The following is a 16194-nucleotide window of genomic DNA, read 5'->3' on the forward strand; positions in this document are numbered from 1 at the left end:
CCAAATTTGTAACCCATTTATCTCTTATCGGCCGGACTATACTTTTCACACATTTATAACTGTAAATTATAACCTATTTACTTTGACTCGCCTATCAACAAATGGGCTAGATATGTAATTTAATGGGGTTCAAAAGGGTGATTCAATTAAACCCATTGATTAGTGGTTTAAATGTGTAGATTTATATCACTTATTTAGACCTAATTAGATGTGGATTTAAATTCAATCATTAATGGCTAAATTTAAATCACTACTAATCCAATAATTATATTCTAATTTTTGCAAAGATATATTTAGGGTTCTTTTCCTCTTCTTTAATTTTCATTCTTTTATTTCTTAAAATTTTATCCTCCTTCCTCCCTCCCTTCCATGAAAGTCTAATAAACTTCTTTAGCGTTAATTGATTCTTGTACTAATGTCTAAATTATTATTAGCTTCTTGTAGAGTGACACAATTTGAAAATTACAATGATCACTATTTTTGGTTTCTCTATGCAATTTTTATATTTTTTCTTTTTATTCAGGTAAAAGCTTGTTTTCTAACTTGATATATTTTTTTTTATTTTTTGGTTACAATGACATACTATTTTGTTGTTTAATGTAGTAGAAAAGTAAATAAAATTTAATAATGGGTCATAAATGGGTAATTAGATAACCCAAACTCATGTAAAACTACATACATTTATGGCTCACCCATTTTCAACCATTAACTAAATATATATAAGTTGGCCCAATTATAATTTTGCTCAAACCCAAACGAATCATCCATTTCTTAAGGTCTTAACCTAATCACTGTACCAAAGCATCATCGGCTTTCTCTTCCATCTTTTTTGCCTAAAGAAATGTTAAAGTAGTGAGGGTAATTTTATCCCTTTATATAATGTGACGATGATTAGTGGTTCCATAAGAGAGGTAAGTGATATTGTCAGAACTTCAACAGTGCTAAGTGTGACGGCCAGTGATCTTGAAGGGAAGGTGAGTATATCTTTAAAACTTTAAAAATACTAAGTGATATTAGCAGAAACCTTAGAGGAAGTTTCTGAAATTATACCTAACCTCAATCCGTTGAAAGATGACATTCAAATGATTATGACACAATGTAACACTAGATTCACTTGCAACATATACAACTACCTGTACAATATTATGGTCAAATTGTGGAACGGTAGTCCCCCCCTTCTTGTACATGTAAGCTTCTCCTCCAACTTTGTCAGAAAGAATAACCAGTCAGGCCTCTTTCTCTGACTTTCTTTGCTTTATAATTTTATCGATACGACAATTTTTAATCTACGCCAACTTCTATTTTTACATTATATTAAAAAAGAAAAAAGTAGACCTAAAAAATTCATTGAAAACTTAAAGGAAATTGAACCACTTTCAAATATGCATATTGATACGTTATGCATCTATTAGCAAAATTTCAAAACATCTTAGATTAAAATGCAAACTGAGGACTTCGAACCCCTGAACTACACCTAGGGAGGGACCCTCCTTGGTGGCTAAGTGCTAACTCAGGTGGGTTAGGTTGAATTTTTTTTTTTTTTTTTGGTTTATTCAAATAACCTCAATTTTGATATTCAGCCCATAATATTCCCCTACACCCCATAATCAAGACCATTCATTCTTATTCTGTAATTACAACCAGCCCACATCATCAATAAAGGGTCTCCCTGTGGGCTCTTTTTTAACTTCAAATATTGCCCTCGTTTTCACTTGCCGAAATTCAACTGGTTGAACAAGCTGTTATTTATTCAGCTTCAAATCTCTCTTTTTTTCTTTTTTTAATGAGAGCTTCAAACATCTAGATATTCACTGAAAAAAAAAGCATTTATTTTTTCAACTTCAAATCTCTCTCTGTCTCTTTTTTTAATAAGAGCTTCAAACATCTAGATACTCATCAAAGAAAAAGGTATAATTATAAATTATTTCCCTAACGTATACCTTAATTCTCTCTGTACTCTCTAACCCTTTTTTTTTTTTTTTTTTCTGTATTACTTAAACTTCTACAAAGCAAAATTATCCCTTTATTATGCTGATTTTTTTGTTTTACTCTCTCTTCTCTTTTTTCCAAAGTAGATTTATCTTTCAAATTTCTATTTTAAGCAAACAAAACAATTTATATCCATTAATTTCTTTTTAAAAACATTTTTATTTGCGAAAGTTAAAATGTTTAGTGCATTTTATGTGAACTTTTGTATCCTTACATGTAGAGATCATACATTAATTTGCTTCTCTTTTATGTGTAATGTTTTGTCCTAACAAAAAATTTAGAATGTCAATTCTCTCACTTATAAAAATGAAAAAAATTTCTTTTCTTATAACGGTTAATACTTATTTATAATTGGTCAATTACAAATCAAAGTCATCCATTCTCCAATTTAAGAAATTAAAAAAATATGTCCTATTTCTTTATAATTAGACAATTTAAGTCATCTGGACATCTTTTTGTCTTGTTTTTCCTCCAACGGATTTGTGCTTATTACGATCCTTTCTTTACCATTTTTCTAGATAATCAATTGTGAGCAGTTTTTTACTAATATATCTACTCCTCTAATGTGACATTTTACCATCATCAATTAGAGTAACTAAAATTGAATCACGGGTTAAACTTCACTGTGAAAAGAAAGAAGAAAATGTAAAACTTAGCAGGAGGTTAATTAACAGAAAATAAATGTTAAGGAATAAGGTGAGAGGCAAGGAATACTTGAGGGGGATAAATTATAAATAACCCTTAAAAAAATGAAAGTCTTCAGGCAAATGTATGGGGGAAAAAGAGGAAAAAACAAAGCTGAATAGTGAAAACCATCTAGAAGAAGAAAATTTGTTGCTTAATTTTCTTACTTGGTGGTATCACCTCGTATTGACTATCTAGTTATAGTCTATATATACTTTTCCCAATTTCCTTTTTTTCCAAAATGAGCTGCCAGAAAGTTGTGAGAATACAAACATTGGAAGAAATCCTTCGTAGTTCTTCACAAAAATGTAGGAATAAAATATCACCCAGAAGCAAGAAATTTCTTGCTTGCTAAGCAATTAACACCTGGGATTGACTGTCTGATTGTATATATATACCATTCTTAAACACAAAAATATCTGTAAGCTTGGGTTATAGTTTCTCTTTTCCTCAAAAGGGTTGGCTAGAGAATCTGTGACAAAACAAAAATCAAGAGTCACTGCATTCATTTTTTTGAAAGAAGGGGAAAAAACACACATGCACATGCACATTGAAGAATATTATTTAGCTTTCTGCAATCTGGTAGACTGTAGTCGTTTGGAAACTTGAAACTGCAGTTTTATTTGTATTTTGTATAGTTCTGACGTAGTAGGAAAAAAGGGGTGGTGGGAAGAATGGCTAATTTTGCAGGGAATGGTTTGTCACGGGCGATGAGTAGTGGGAGAAGTTGGAGGTCACAGAGTGTGAGGGAGATATTGCAAGGTCCACCAGATGTGTTTAGTAGTAACAGGAGGGAAATGGTGGTCGATGAAGAGGAGGAGCTCAAGTGGGCTGCCATTGAGAGGCTGCCTACTTATGATAGGATGAGAAAAGGGATGTTTAAGCAGGTTGTTAGTAATGGAAAAATGATCTCAAATGAGATCGATGTTACTAAAATTGGTGCTGAGGATAAGAAGCTGTTGATGGAGAGTATTCTTAAGGTTGTTGAAAATGATAATGAGAAGTTGCTTAGGAGACTCCGAGATCGAACTGACAGGTGAATTCTCTCTGTGTTGCTATTACTTATTTGATTACTGTCAAAAAATTGTAGGATTAACCGAATTTGGACTTCAAACTTTGATATTCCTTCTGTTTTTGATGTTTTTCTATGAAGGTTTTTTTGACAGTTATGTCGAATGTGTAGATTCATTTTTTTTCCTGGTTTTTTGGGACACAGGGTCGGAATTGAGATTCCAAAGATTGAAGTGAGGTTCCAAAATTTATCTATTGAGGGAGATGCATATGTTGGCACACGAGCACTTCCAACTCTGTGGAACTCCACCCTGAACACACTGGAGGTATAGAACTGAGTTTTGTTCTTCCCATGGTTGCTGATAGCTCTTTTCTCAATTTGAAATTGAGTATAATTGCACATCTAGATGGTTTTCTGAATCTTCCTCTCCTGGATTTCGCTAATACGGATTCTTTAATCTATAATGTTGAGTATTTAATTGGATTTTCTTTGTGAGAGAACTAGATGAGAGAAAACAGTTTTGATGTCCTTGTTTAATTTTATCTTGAAGGAAACGTAAAGAAATAGTTTAGGGAGATTGAGCTTAAACATTCAGGTTTCTATAATTAAGCATCCTTTTCTGATTCTTTTCCTACATGTTGCTTTCTTCTGATCTTTGATATTTATATCATTGTTCTGGAAAATTATTTAGCCTTCATTGTTGCACTTAAATAGGCTGCGTTAGGGTTGATTGGACTTTCTCCATCAAAGAAAAGGATAGTTAAAATACTTCAAGACGTGAATGGGATTGTCAGACCATCAAGGTGTGCTCCTGAATGTCTCTATTTTGAGTTGATTTCACTTTGACAATTCAAAAGTGCCTAGCTCCTTGGTATTATTGTCATTTTGTACTTTAGATTTTGGTTTTAGAATTCATGTACGTACTTATTCTTGATCCTTGCTGATCTTCAGGATGACACTGCTTCTTGGGCCTCCAGGTTCAGGAAAAACAACCTTGCTAAAAGCACTGGCAGGCAAAGCTGATGATGATCTCAGAGTATCTTACTCCGCCTTTGTTTTAGTAACCTGTTATGATAAAAATGTTTACCTTTCTGAGGTTGACTAGTAATAGGTCACATGCTTTGCACGTGATTATAATATCATAAAATATAATGTTTCTTATACATTAAAATTTATTTGTGAAAATTATTTTAACAAATTTAATATTTAATATTTAATATTTTACTTCTTTAATTAATTATCCTTAAAACCATTATTTTAAAAGCAAAAAAAAAAAAGAAAAGAAAAAGATCACAACATGTTATGTCTACAAATTCATATAAAACCTCTAGAAACTTTTTAACAAATGAGGATACATTCGGTCTCTTTCAATTTAAAATAATAGTTTTAAGGGCAATTAATTAAAAAAGATGAAATAATTAACATTTAAAAAAAATAAAGATTTGACCAAATATGAAATGATTTGACAAAAGTATCAATATTTTGAATGGTATGTATAATATTGATACTTCTAATTACTTAATTTGTTTTTTCTCCATGACAAACAAATTATGATAATACCACTAAAATTGTATGACTTTTAATTAGACACATGAACAATTTTTCTTTTAGAGTTGGATGAACTAAATTTGCACGCTAAGCAAAAGTTAATTGTTTGTCAATCACTGGGGCTGGCTTAGTGGCTAAGGTAGGGTTCTTAGAGTTCTTTCCAGTTCCGAATTGGAACCCTGTGCGTGGCAGTTAGGGATAGAAACGGTGTGGGAAGAGGTAGGAGGGCAAAGAATAAAATAAAATAAAATAAATATGATTGTTTGCATAAATATTAGTTGCATGCTTTACCATTATTAGTTTTCATGTTACGTAAGTTAAATTTGCAATTCTTTAGTATGAAGTTATATACACTATTTTTTAAAAAGTAAAGAGATGTATATTCTTTGAAATTGAACTCTTTGTATTATTTTGTATGTTATTTGTGTTAACAATGGAATATAAATGATTCACCAAATATAAATTTTTTCCGTCCTACTGTTCCATTTTTTGAAAATTGAAATTTCAGTGGTAGATGTAATCGAGTCTTTCATTTTTTGCTTTTGTCTTCTTTTATTTTTTATTTTTTGGACAGAATCTAACTTAAAGCACAAATGACAAAGATTCTATTGTCATAAGAGCACCTGGTTTTGGTATCAATAGTAATATTTTTGAAGATTTAAAAAGTTAAGTAGGCTATGACTAATTAATATTTTTTAATTGAAACAAAAAAACTGAAAATAGAATGCAAAAAGGCACATTGGTTTGGAGTGTTATAGTTTGTTTATTGTCTTCATAATTCAAATTTAATTAAGGTTACAATGTTCTCCCAACTACTTCAATTATTGTATTATTAAAATGTAATAAATCTAATTATTAGGGTTATTAGGGAGAATGGTATTTTGGACAAAATAAAAAACTAAGGTCAAATCATGCTCAGTCTCTAATGCTTATCATCAACTATTATTTTCTTCTAAATCAGTAGATGTGATACAATGAATTTTAATCATCATAATAAATTAAGAAGAGCATAATCTGAAACTCCAATCATTAATTAATAAGGGTATAACTGAAATAACAAAACCTAAGATTACAAGAATACTTACACTTACACTCCAAAGTACCAAGACTCATGGTACTTTTTAGATAGTAATGATTAGTTTGCTATAAACTAGAGCTAACATACGGTGCTTTCACCCTCAACTAACCACATCCCTCATGCAATATTCTGTCTTGTTCTGTTTGTATCTTTTGAGGTCTTGATTAGATCAAGAGTGATAAGCTTTCATTCTTGATGAGTTGCTGATTTAAGTACACCAACAGGTTTCAGGAAAAATCACCTACTGTGGCCACGAATTTCATGAATTTGTTCCTCAGAGGACAAGTGCTTATATTAGCCAGCACGATCTTCATTACGGTGAAATGACAGTTCGGGAGACACTGGATTTTGCTGGTAGATGCTTGGGAGTAGGAACCCGATATGATATGCTAGTGGAGTTGTCAAGAAGAGAGAGAGAAGCAGGTATTAAACCAGATCCTGAGATTGATGCATTCATGAAAGCCACGGCCATGATGGGATTAGAAACCAGCTTGATCACTGATTATGTGCTGAAGGTCTGTTGCTTCTGCGCAGATTTAGCTTTCTGCATATTGGACAAGACTAAATATGTTGCTAATGTTCCAACAGATTCTTGGATTGGATATTTGTGCTGATATTATGGTGGGAGATGACATGAGAAGAGGCATTTCTGGAGGGCAAAAGAAACGTGTCACTACAGGTATGTGTGAATTTAAGCTTATACAGAATTGGTAATTAAGTTTGCTTTACACTGTGAAGTAAAAGATACTGTCTGTATTCGTAATGACATAAAACAGTCAGGTAAACTTGCTTATCCTCTTTCCGGTTCTCATGAATTAAAGCTCAGTTATCCCACTGCACTCTTGGAATTTATGTGTGATGGTTCGAAGACTCGGCCGAGACCGAGACGTCTCGGCCTAGCCCGAGACGAGACCGCGACGAAACATTTCCGAGATACGTGACAGGCCGAAACGTCACCGTGAAGGGTTGAAACGGCCGAGTCACTCCGAATCATCCCGAGTCAACTTGAATTTTTATTATTTTTACTAATTTTTAATTATTTTTATTTATCATATTTTTTATAATTTTTAGAATATTAAATATTTTAAAATTTCACGTCTCGCTGAGACCGCGACCGATATGCCGAGACCAATGTGGAACGGTCCAAGCCGCGACCGCGACTTTGAACCATGGTGTCAACTGGACTAAAATCGTAATTGTGCCAAATGCAGGTGAAATGTTGGTAGGACCAGCAAAAGCATTTTTCATGGATGAAATATCAACAGGACTGGACAGTTCCACGACTTTCCAAATAGTCAAGTTCATGAGACAAATGGTTCACATTAATGATGTAACTATGGTTATCTCTCTCTTACAGCCAGCACCAGAGACATTTGAGCTTTTTGATGATGTTATCCTGCTTTCCGATGGTTGGATTGTCTACCAAGGACCGCGTGAGAACATTCTTGAGTTCTTTGAATACATGGGATTTAGATGCCCCGAAAGGAAAGGGATTGCAGACTTTCTTCAAGAGGTTACCTCAAAGAAGGACCAACAGCAGTATTGGTTCAAAAATAACCAGCCTTATTCATATATCTCTCCAAAGGATTTTGCGAATGCCTTCAGTTCTTTTCACATAGGACAGCAGCTCACAATAGACCTTAGAGTTGCTTATGATAAGACCAGAACCCACCCTGCTGCATTGGTGACACAGCAGTATGGAATTTCAAATTGGGAGCTCTTCAGGGCATGCTTCACACGTGAATGGCTGCTCATGAAGCGGAGTTCTTTTGTTTACATATTTAAAACGACACAGATAACCGTCATGGCAGTAATTACCCTGACAGTGTTTTTAAGAACTGAAATGAAAACTGGTCAAATTGATAATGCTGCTAAGTTTTGGGGAGCATTATACTTCAGTCTTATCAATGTGATGTTCAATGGAATGGCAGAGCTACCAATGACAGTTGCTAGGCTTCCTGTGTTTTTTAAGCAGAGGGAAAGTCTATTCTACCCAGCATGGGCCTTTGCAGTACCAATTTGGGTCCTACGTATTCCCATTTCAGTGATGGAGTCCTTAATATGGATTCTTTTGACATATTACTCCGTTGGATTTGCTCCTTCTGCTATTAGGTAACTTCAAGTTCACATCATTTATTTGAAGCTTTAATGTCATTTCTGTGGTAGTTATCTAATAATACAGCTTTTCTCCTGTTTGTATCCCCAACTTTTCAGGTTCTTCAAACAGCTCTTGGCATTTATCAGCATACATCATATGGCTCTCTCTTTGTTTCGCTTTATTGCAGCAGCTGGGAGAGTAGAAGTTGTGGCAAACACCCTTGGAACCTTCACCCTGTTAGTGGTATTTGTGCTAGGAGGATACATTATTGCGAAAGGTGAAAAAACAATTTATACCTGGCACAAATTTCTTGCTACAATTGATTGTTTATATCTAGTAGCAAAAAAAAAAAAAAAAATGGTCGAACACTTATATTTCTTCACTATATATTTGAATTACTAATATATTTTATTGTGCCTCTTTAATTTCACAGATGACATCAAGGATTGGATGATATGGGGTTACTATGTTTCTCCAATGATGTATGGACAAAATGCCATTGCCATCAATGAATTTCTTGCTGAAAGATGGAGCAAGGTAATATCTCCTAAGAATTTGCGCTGAAATTTGACGTTTTCTTACAAAGCACTGCCTAACTCTTGAGTGCCAGATATTAATTCTAGTAATGGTTCTTGACTTTGGTTTTACAGCCCAGCAATGGCTCAGAACCTACAGTTGGAAAGACCATTCTTAAGGACAGAGGTCTATTTTTCACGGAAACCTGGTACTGGATTGGTGTAGGAGCTCTTTTTGCATTTTCTCTGCTGTTCAATGTTCTTTTTATTGGAGCATTGACATTTTTAAAGCGTAAGCCCAACATACAACCTTGTTATCTTGCTATTTTGGTTTCTAATATACTATATAGTAAGAAGTCTATGTCTTAATTCCGTGGTGTCAACCTAATGTCAGCTCTAGGAGATAATAAAGCTGTTATTCTTGAGGATGATGAGCAAAACAAGGATAGACGGCAAGTAGCATCAAATCCTGGAGGTTTGTGGTCTATTCAACTCCAGCTTTTTGCATATGCAACTCAAAGATAAATCCTTCTGCGTCCCTTGATAAAAATGAGTTTTGACAAGGTTTGAAACGTGATATATGCATTTTTTCCAAAATCCAATGTAAAGTTTAATAGAACTTAGTCAGAAGATAACTGCCAATTCTCTCTGCAATATCCTATTAGTACATTTAAAAAAAAAAAAAAAGGTAATAGCAATTCTGGGATTTGGTGGTAAGTGTATACTGATATTGGCATGAGTTACCTGATTTGAAGTTCAACAAGCAATTAGTTTTAGGAGACTTTCTTTTGTTCGCAACATTAGTTGACATCTTATTTTTAAAGGCTTTCATCTGCTCTACACACTTTAAGACAGAAAAGCTTTTGTTATATGCTGTCATTACTACAGGTGTTCAACTGGCAGTAAGAAGTGCTCAGGAAAATGGAAACTCAATCGTTAGTGAAACAAGCATCCAAACAGCTAGAGGAATGGTTTTGCCTTTCCAGCCGCTTTCCCTTGCATTCAATCATGTGAATTACTATGTGGACATGCCTGCAGTGAGTGCTATTCATCCTCGACTTGAACTTTGAAGAGACAATGCAAAATCTCGTTTCTAGATTCTTGTGCATTCTCTGAACTTGCATTTTTATTTGGACATTTGGCTGATATCAGGAAATGAAGACACAAGGGGTTGATGAAGAACGATTGCAGCTACTGAGAGATATTAGTGGTGCTTTCAGGCCTAGCATTCTGACTGCATTGGTTGGTGTCAGTGGTGCTGGAAAGACCACATTAATGGATGTCTTAGCAGGTAGAAAGACTGGAGGGTATATTGAAGGAAGCATAAGCATTTCAGGCTACCCAAAAAACCAAGAAACTTTTGCCCGAGTTAGCGGTTATTGTGAACAGAATGATATCCATTCGCCTTATGTAACTGTTTATGAATCGCTTCTTTACTCAGCCTGGTTACGGCTTGCTTCTGATGTGAATACAGAAACCCGAAAGGCAAGATCCTGAGCCTGATCAATGCAATCATGACCTTCAATCATTTGATACATTTTATGCATTACTCTTTCTGCCTAGAAATCAATCATGCTTTTACGTTATAATTTTCATTTGCCTTTATTACTGCAGATGTTTGTAGAAGAAGTCATGGACTTGGTTGAGCTTAATCCTTTGAGGAATGCTCTTGTTGGACTTCCAGGAGTTGACGGTCTTTCAACTGAGCAGAGAAAGAGACTTACTATTGCTGTTGAATTAGTTGCTAATCCTTCCATCATCTTTATGGATGAGCCCACTTCAGGACTTGATGCCAGAGCTGCTGCAGTTGTAATGCGTACAGTTAGAAACACTGTGAATACAGGTCGAACTGTGGTGTGCACAATTCACCAGCCAAGCATAGATATTTTTGAAGCTTTTGATGAGGTTTGCTCAATTTTCATACTCATCACACTTGATCCTTATCTAATGCACTCCAACTTGTACTAAAATCTTTCTTTTATCTTCAGCTGCTGTTGATGAAGAGAGGAGGACAAGTGATATATGCAGGACCGCTTGGTCCCCATTCTCACGAGCTTATCAAATATTTCGAGGTGAGGTTTCTCATTTAATCATATTATTGCTTGCTTGGTGCCTTCACTCTTCTCCAGCAGTTGTTAAATTTCATCCTGACACCATAATTACTACCTAGAGTGCAACATCTCTGGAATAGAAACTGTGTAGTAGACAATCTCAGACTTGTTTCTGCTTATTCAGATATCAGCATGTTGGGCATACAGTCCCCATTCAAAATGTCTCATAATGTGGCTCTTAAAGCCTGAGCCCTGAGGAGAGGATAAGAATACAATGTTCTCCTAAATTTAAATCTTATCAACTTGCAGGTTATACCAGGCGTTCCCAAGATAAAAGAGGGCTATAATCCGGCTACCTGGATGTTGGATGTCAGCACCTCTGCAATGGAGGCCCAACTTGAGGTTGATTTTGCAGTAATATATGCCAACTCTGAACTTTACAGGTAAAAGAACATAAAAGTCACAGAGTTTTCTGCACAAATTCCTCAAGAAAGTAGCATCTGTCTCTCCATATATTCTCTAAGATTCTTGACTTCTTTCTTGATTCACGTTTCCAGGAGAAATCAGGAGCTAATAAAGGAACTAAGCACCCCTGTACCAGGTTCCAAGGACCTACATTTTCCTACTCGGTACTCTCAGTCCTTTTTAGTTCAATGCAAGGCTTGTTTTTGGAAACACAACTGGTCATACTGGAGGAATTCACAGTATAATGCCATCAGATTCTTCATGACAGTTGTCTTCGGACTTATATTTGGTGTTATCTTTTGGGACAAAGGAAATGTAATGTAAGTACAACTTCTCCTTATTTCATCAGCATAGCAAACTTTCAAATCCGTAACCTGTTGCATGATGATAAAGTCCAGTCAATTCAGTTGCATTCTGCTAATATCAGGTTCAAGTATTTTATTTATCTGTTAACAGATTTAAGCAGCAAGACTTAATTAATTTACTGGGAGCTATTTATGCTGCTGTTCTTTTCCTCGGAGCTACCAATGCTTCTGCAGTGCAATCTGTTGTAGCAATTGAAAGAACAGTTTTTTACCGTGAAAGAGCAGCAGGAATGTATTCAGAGTTGCCTTACGCGTTTGCTCAGGTGAGACAAGCTTATGACATTCATGTTTTGCTAAGCAGCTATCATCTAGAATTTTTTAGTTCTAACTTATATACTTGTGTATCTCATCATTGCAGGTTGCAATAGAAACTATTTATGTTGCAATTCAGACTCTAGTATATACACTTCTTTTATACTCCATGATTGGATTCCAGTGGACTGGCCAGAAGTTCTTCTATTTCTACTATTTCATCTTCATGTGTTACACCTACTTCTCAATGTACGGGATGATGGTTATCGCGCTAACTCCTGGCCAACAAATTGCTGCAATTGTCATGTCATTCTTCTTGAATTTCTGGAATCTGTTCTCTGGTTTCCTCATCCCACGTCCCGTACGTATACAGGCCTTGTTTTCAATTGATTATTTCGCTTGATTAAAAATTCTGATTTTGGAAAATCAATAATTTCTCTTCTTGAGTTTTTCGATCGATCATTTCACCAAATTCACTCCACTCATGGGTAGAATTTTTTAACTTAGCAAGTATGCCACCATTAATTTTGAAGTTGAATGTTTTGCAGCTTATCCCAGTTTGGTGGAGGTGGTACTACTGGTGCTCTCCAGTTGCATGGTCAATTTATGGTATTTTTGCATCACAACTTGGTGACAGGACCAAAGACATTGAACTCTCTGATAAAAGCACAATGCCAATCAACAAATTCCTCAAGGATAACTTGGGCTATGACCATGATTTCCTCATTCCAGTGGTTTTTGCCCACCTTGGTTGGGTCCTCCTATTCTTCTTGGTCTTTGCCTATGGCATCAAGTTTCTCAATTTCCAAAGGAGATGAGAAACCCTCCAGTAGTTTTTGGCTAAGCAGATAGGAGTAGCTATCTTTCACGTCATCTTTTCGTTATATTTATTGGTTTTCTGTTACTTTTGTGCCCTACGGGCACAGGTTAAAAGCTAGCATACGAATCAGAGGGGTGAGTCCATCATAAAATTCGAACTGTAATCTAAGATGCACTTCAACTGACCTAGTCGTTTTGGTTTTCTTTTAACCTAAGAAGACGATTGGTATGATAATGATGAAAGTTAAGAGAATAAAAATTTGGGAGTAGGATCTGTAATAGAACCTGAGACATTATTGTCCCTCAGAAAATGACCACTTAATAGTTATGTGCATGCAACTTTTAGTAGCAAGCTAACACAAGTTGGCTCAGTTAGCAAGAACGAAATACTTTTCTACAAAAAATCGTGTGTTTGAATCCCATTGTCGATGTGAATGTTGTATTGGTGGGCGATCTGTAAAAACTTCTACAAGAGACTTGTGGTTTTGGAGACATGCCTTGATTCGTGATGATGATTAGAGCGGAACTTATCCAAACTTTTTATTACCAAAAAAGAAAAAACTTTTAGTGGCAAGTCTTTTTTCATAAATAATATGAGTAGCAGGTTTATCAATCTCCTTGTGTTGTTTCACCTTTTAGCAATTCTTTTCCTTCTTAGAAAAATAAGTATCAAGTTTATTTCGTTGTAGTACTCATTTATAAGAAAAAATTCAGGCATTCAATTTCCCTGCAAAGCATGCATTTCCAATCTGACGTTGTTTTCTTCTTTAAAAAAAAAATAAACACGTAAACAATAAGCAATTTAACAATTTTGTGAAATTTTTTTCTGGAATAGCTGGACTGCTCGTGTAAAATTCACCTTACATTGTGGTCCATCTGGTTAAAGCCTAGATGAAGCCCATAAAGTGGTAACAAATGTAATCAACCTAGAAAACAAGCTTAAGCTCATTAGCCAAATCATAAAATTAAGGGCAAATTCCACTTTACCCCCTGTGGTTTAGTGTTTTTTTACATAACTCCTCTATAGTTTCAAAAACTATACATAACGCATTCATGGTTTGGATTAAAGTGTCAAAGTGATGAAAATAGTCATTCTTAAAGGAATTTTTAAAAATGTCGAAATTACCCTTATAAATATATGATGCACTAACCCTGTATGATTTTTATATTTTACCATATAACTCCCTTATGGTTTTCAAAATATACATAAAATCCCCCTTGGTTAATAAATAATTTTCAACTTTATATAAGGGTATTTTTGACATTTTAGATAACTCCGTTACGGATAATCATTTCTGTCACTTTGACACTTTAATCCAAAACATGAGTAGGTTATGTATAGCTTTTAAAATCACAGGGGGGGTTATGTAAAAAAAATTAAACCACAGGGGGGTAAAGTGGAATTTGCCCTAAAATTAAATATTACCAACGGGAAACAATTGTTAATTGATTTTCTACTCAATTTTAGGACAATTATTTTTATCAATCCCTTCAAAATCTTGGTTTAAAATACATGGAGAACATATTTTCTTTCTAGAATCTATCTTAATATATTAGTTGAATCTCATTTAATTTTTTTTTTATTTTCAACATTACCTTTAATTCAATGTTCAATTACAAAAAATTGGGCCTGCATTGCTAAACATACTTATTTAACTTATTTAAATGTTCATTTCTAGTCCTATGAATGGGATATGAAACTACTACAAAATATGTTTTACCTTCATTTTCTGGAAAATAATAATGAAAATATTTTTCAAATGTGTATCTACAAAACGCATAATAATTGACTTACCATGAAAGCAAAAAAAGCATCTAATTGAATCCTTGTCTTCATATGTTTGTGTGTGTGTGTGTGTATATGCTAAGCTCTCTTATTGATCATCCCAAAAAAAAAAAGAAAAAAATAAAGGTTCCCAATGGACTCTTTAGGGTGCGGTTGATAAAATTGAAATTTGAAAATTAAAAGTTAAAATCTGAAATCTGAAGTCTAAATCCATTAAATTACTAAATTTTTAAGTACTAGATTTGATATATTTAAGTATATATCACATTAAGTGATAAGTGAATAGCTTATTACTTATTTTTGGAGCAAGTTTTGAGTAAAAAATTCGGTGATAATTAATTAATTCAGATGTTCTATTTTTGGTTATCAAACACGTTTGAACATGTTAAGATCTGACCATTAAATTTAGGTGCTAAATTGAGTTATCAAGTAGAATCTTAATCTCTTCCTCACAAAGTGTGCATCTTTTATGGCACATACTTTTGCTCTCTTTTCTTGTTTTCATCCTCTTCAACTCCATAGTGGCAAGCAGACAAGAGTTGAGTTTTGAGCCATATACTCTGCCCCCGAATAAGGTGTTTTCCAGGCTTTCAAGGGGTGCCCATCCCTCCATCGGGTCATACAAAGGAGCCTCTACCGCCTCTAAGGGCCACCTGCTTGACTCCGAGGTAGGGCATTCCCTGGACTTCCAAAAAGGGTACCTATCCCTCCATCAGGCGTTGCAAAGGATCTGCCGCCACCAGCACCACTACTAGGGCCACCCGTGGAACAAAATCCCTAAATAATGAGTATCCCAGTTCCTGAAATATTGATATAATACTAATAACTAACTGTTATCAAGGTCTAGATTACATAACTAGGTGCTCCTCTTTTTTTTTTTTTTGGATACAAAGGAGAGGCAAATGCCTCTTAACACGTTACTAAGCGCGGGACTGTTAACCCAATTACATCAGCTCCTAACAGCTCCCTGAGTCCTGTTGGTGGATGTTCTATCAATCCATTTGACAGCTGTAGCTGGATTGCTTCCTTTCCTAGCTAGTCTGCGCATCTATTTCCTTCCCTCCAGATGTGTTGCAGTTTGCATGACCATTCTCTATTCTTCATGGTTCTTATCTGCCTGACCAAGTTATGGTAAGGCGATGTGGCCACTGCTTCTACTATCAGCTCCAATCCCACTTTTGAGTCCGACTCTACCCAATAAAAAATGGATAAAACCGAATGGAGCCATTTTTTAACGGAACAATAATTTGCAATGGACGAAATGCTCCATTCTTCTCCTTCTTCCCTCTGCCTTTCTGGAACCCCAAAATTTTTTTGCCAATCTGTGGATCTTTAAACCTTTCATCCTCAGAGCATCTGCCAGTGGTTCTGAAGTCTCATTTTTGCCTAATGAGGAGCAAAAGTTCTGAAGTTTCCAATGGTTCATCAACTCCATTCTGCAACTGTGGGTTGAGAACAAAAATGAAGTCTCCAGTTGCTCTTTACAAGGAATCTTCTTCCCGGATTCTCGCCGCGCCAACAGGTGCTCATTT

The 16194-nt window shown here is 35.0% G+C and overlaps 1 protein-coding gene across 9 annotated transcripts; it reads left to right on the top strand.

Annotated features, from left to right (window-relative positions):
- The first annotated feature begins 3347 nt into the window (after nt 1–3347).
- LOC113700649 (pleiotropic drug resistance protein 2-like) lies at nt 3348–12875 on the top strand. 9 transcript variants are annotated; one of them, XM_072059740.1, is made up of 20 exons: nt 3348–3709; nt 3890–4010; nt 4400–4488; nt 4637–4721; nt 6536–6826; nt 6900–6990; nt 7523–8423; nt 8526–8686; nt 8843–8946; nt 9060–9216; nt 9319–9403; nt 9835–9961; nt 10077–10409; nt 10539–10829; nt 10913–10996; nt 11285–11418; nt 11533–11760; nt 11897–12068; nt 12164–12418; nt 12606–12875. In XM_072059740.1, the coding sequence occupies exons 1-20, from the start codon at nt 3348–3350 to the stop codon at nt 12873–12875; spliced, it is 4341 nt and encodes a 1446-aa protein (XP_071915841.1). The 9 variants fall into 9 exon arrangements, with proteins under 9 accessions (XP_071915841.1, XP_071915839.1, XP_071915840.1 ...); XM_072059738.1 differs by having other exon boundaries at nt 9319–9399; nt 9780–9961; XM_072059739.1 differs by having other exon boundaries at nt 9319–9399; nt 9828–9961.
- Nucleotides 12876–16194: the final 3319 nt, after the last annotated feature.

The sequence above is a fragment of the Coffea arabica genome, chromosome 7e, assembly GCF_036785885.1.
Source record: "Coffea arabica cultivar ET-39 chromosome 7e, Coffea Arabica ET-39 HiFi, whole genome shotgun sequence".
Classification (NCBI taxonomy): Eukaryota; Viridiplantae; Streptophyta; class Magnoliopsida; order Gentianales; family Rubiaceae; genus Coffea; species Coffea arabica.

Coding starts and splice junctions, on each gene's coding strand:
- LOC113700649 (XM_072059738.1), top strand. CDS start 3,348: ATGGCTAATTTTGCAGGGAATGGTTTGTCACGGGCGATGAGTAGTGGG. Junction 8,947..9,059: donor TTGCTGAAAGATGGAGCAAG/GTAATATCTCCT, acceptor TTGGTTTTACAG/CCCAGCAATGGCTCAGAACC. Junction 11,761..11,896: donor TGGGACAAAGGAAATGTAAT/GTAAGTACAACT, acceptor ATCTGTTAACAG/ATTTAAGCAGCAAGACTTAA.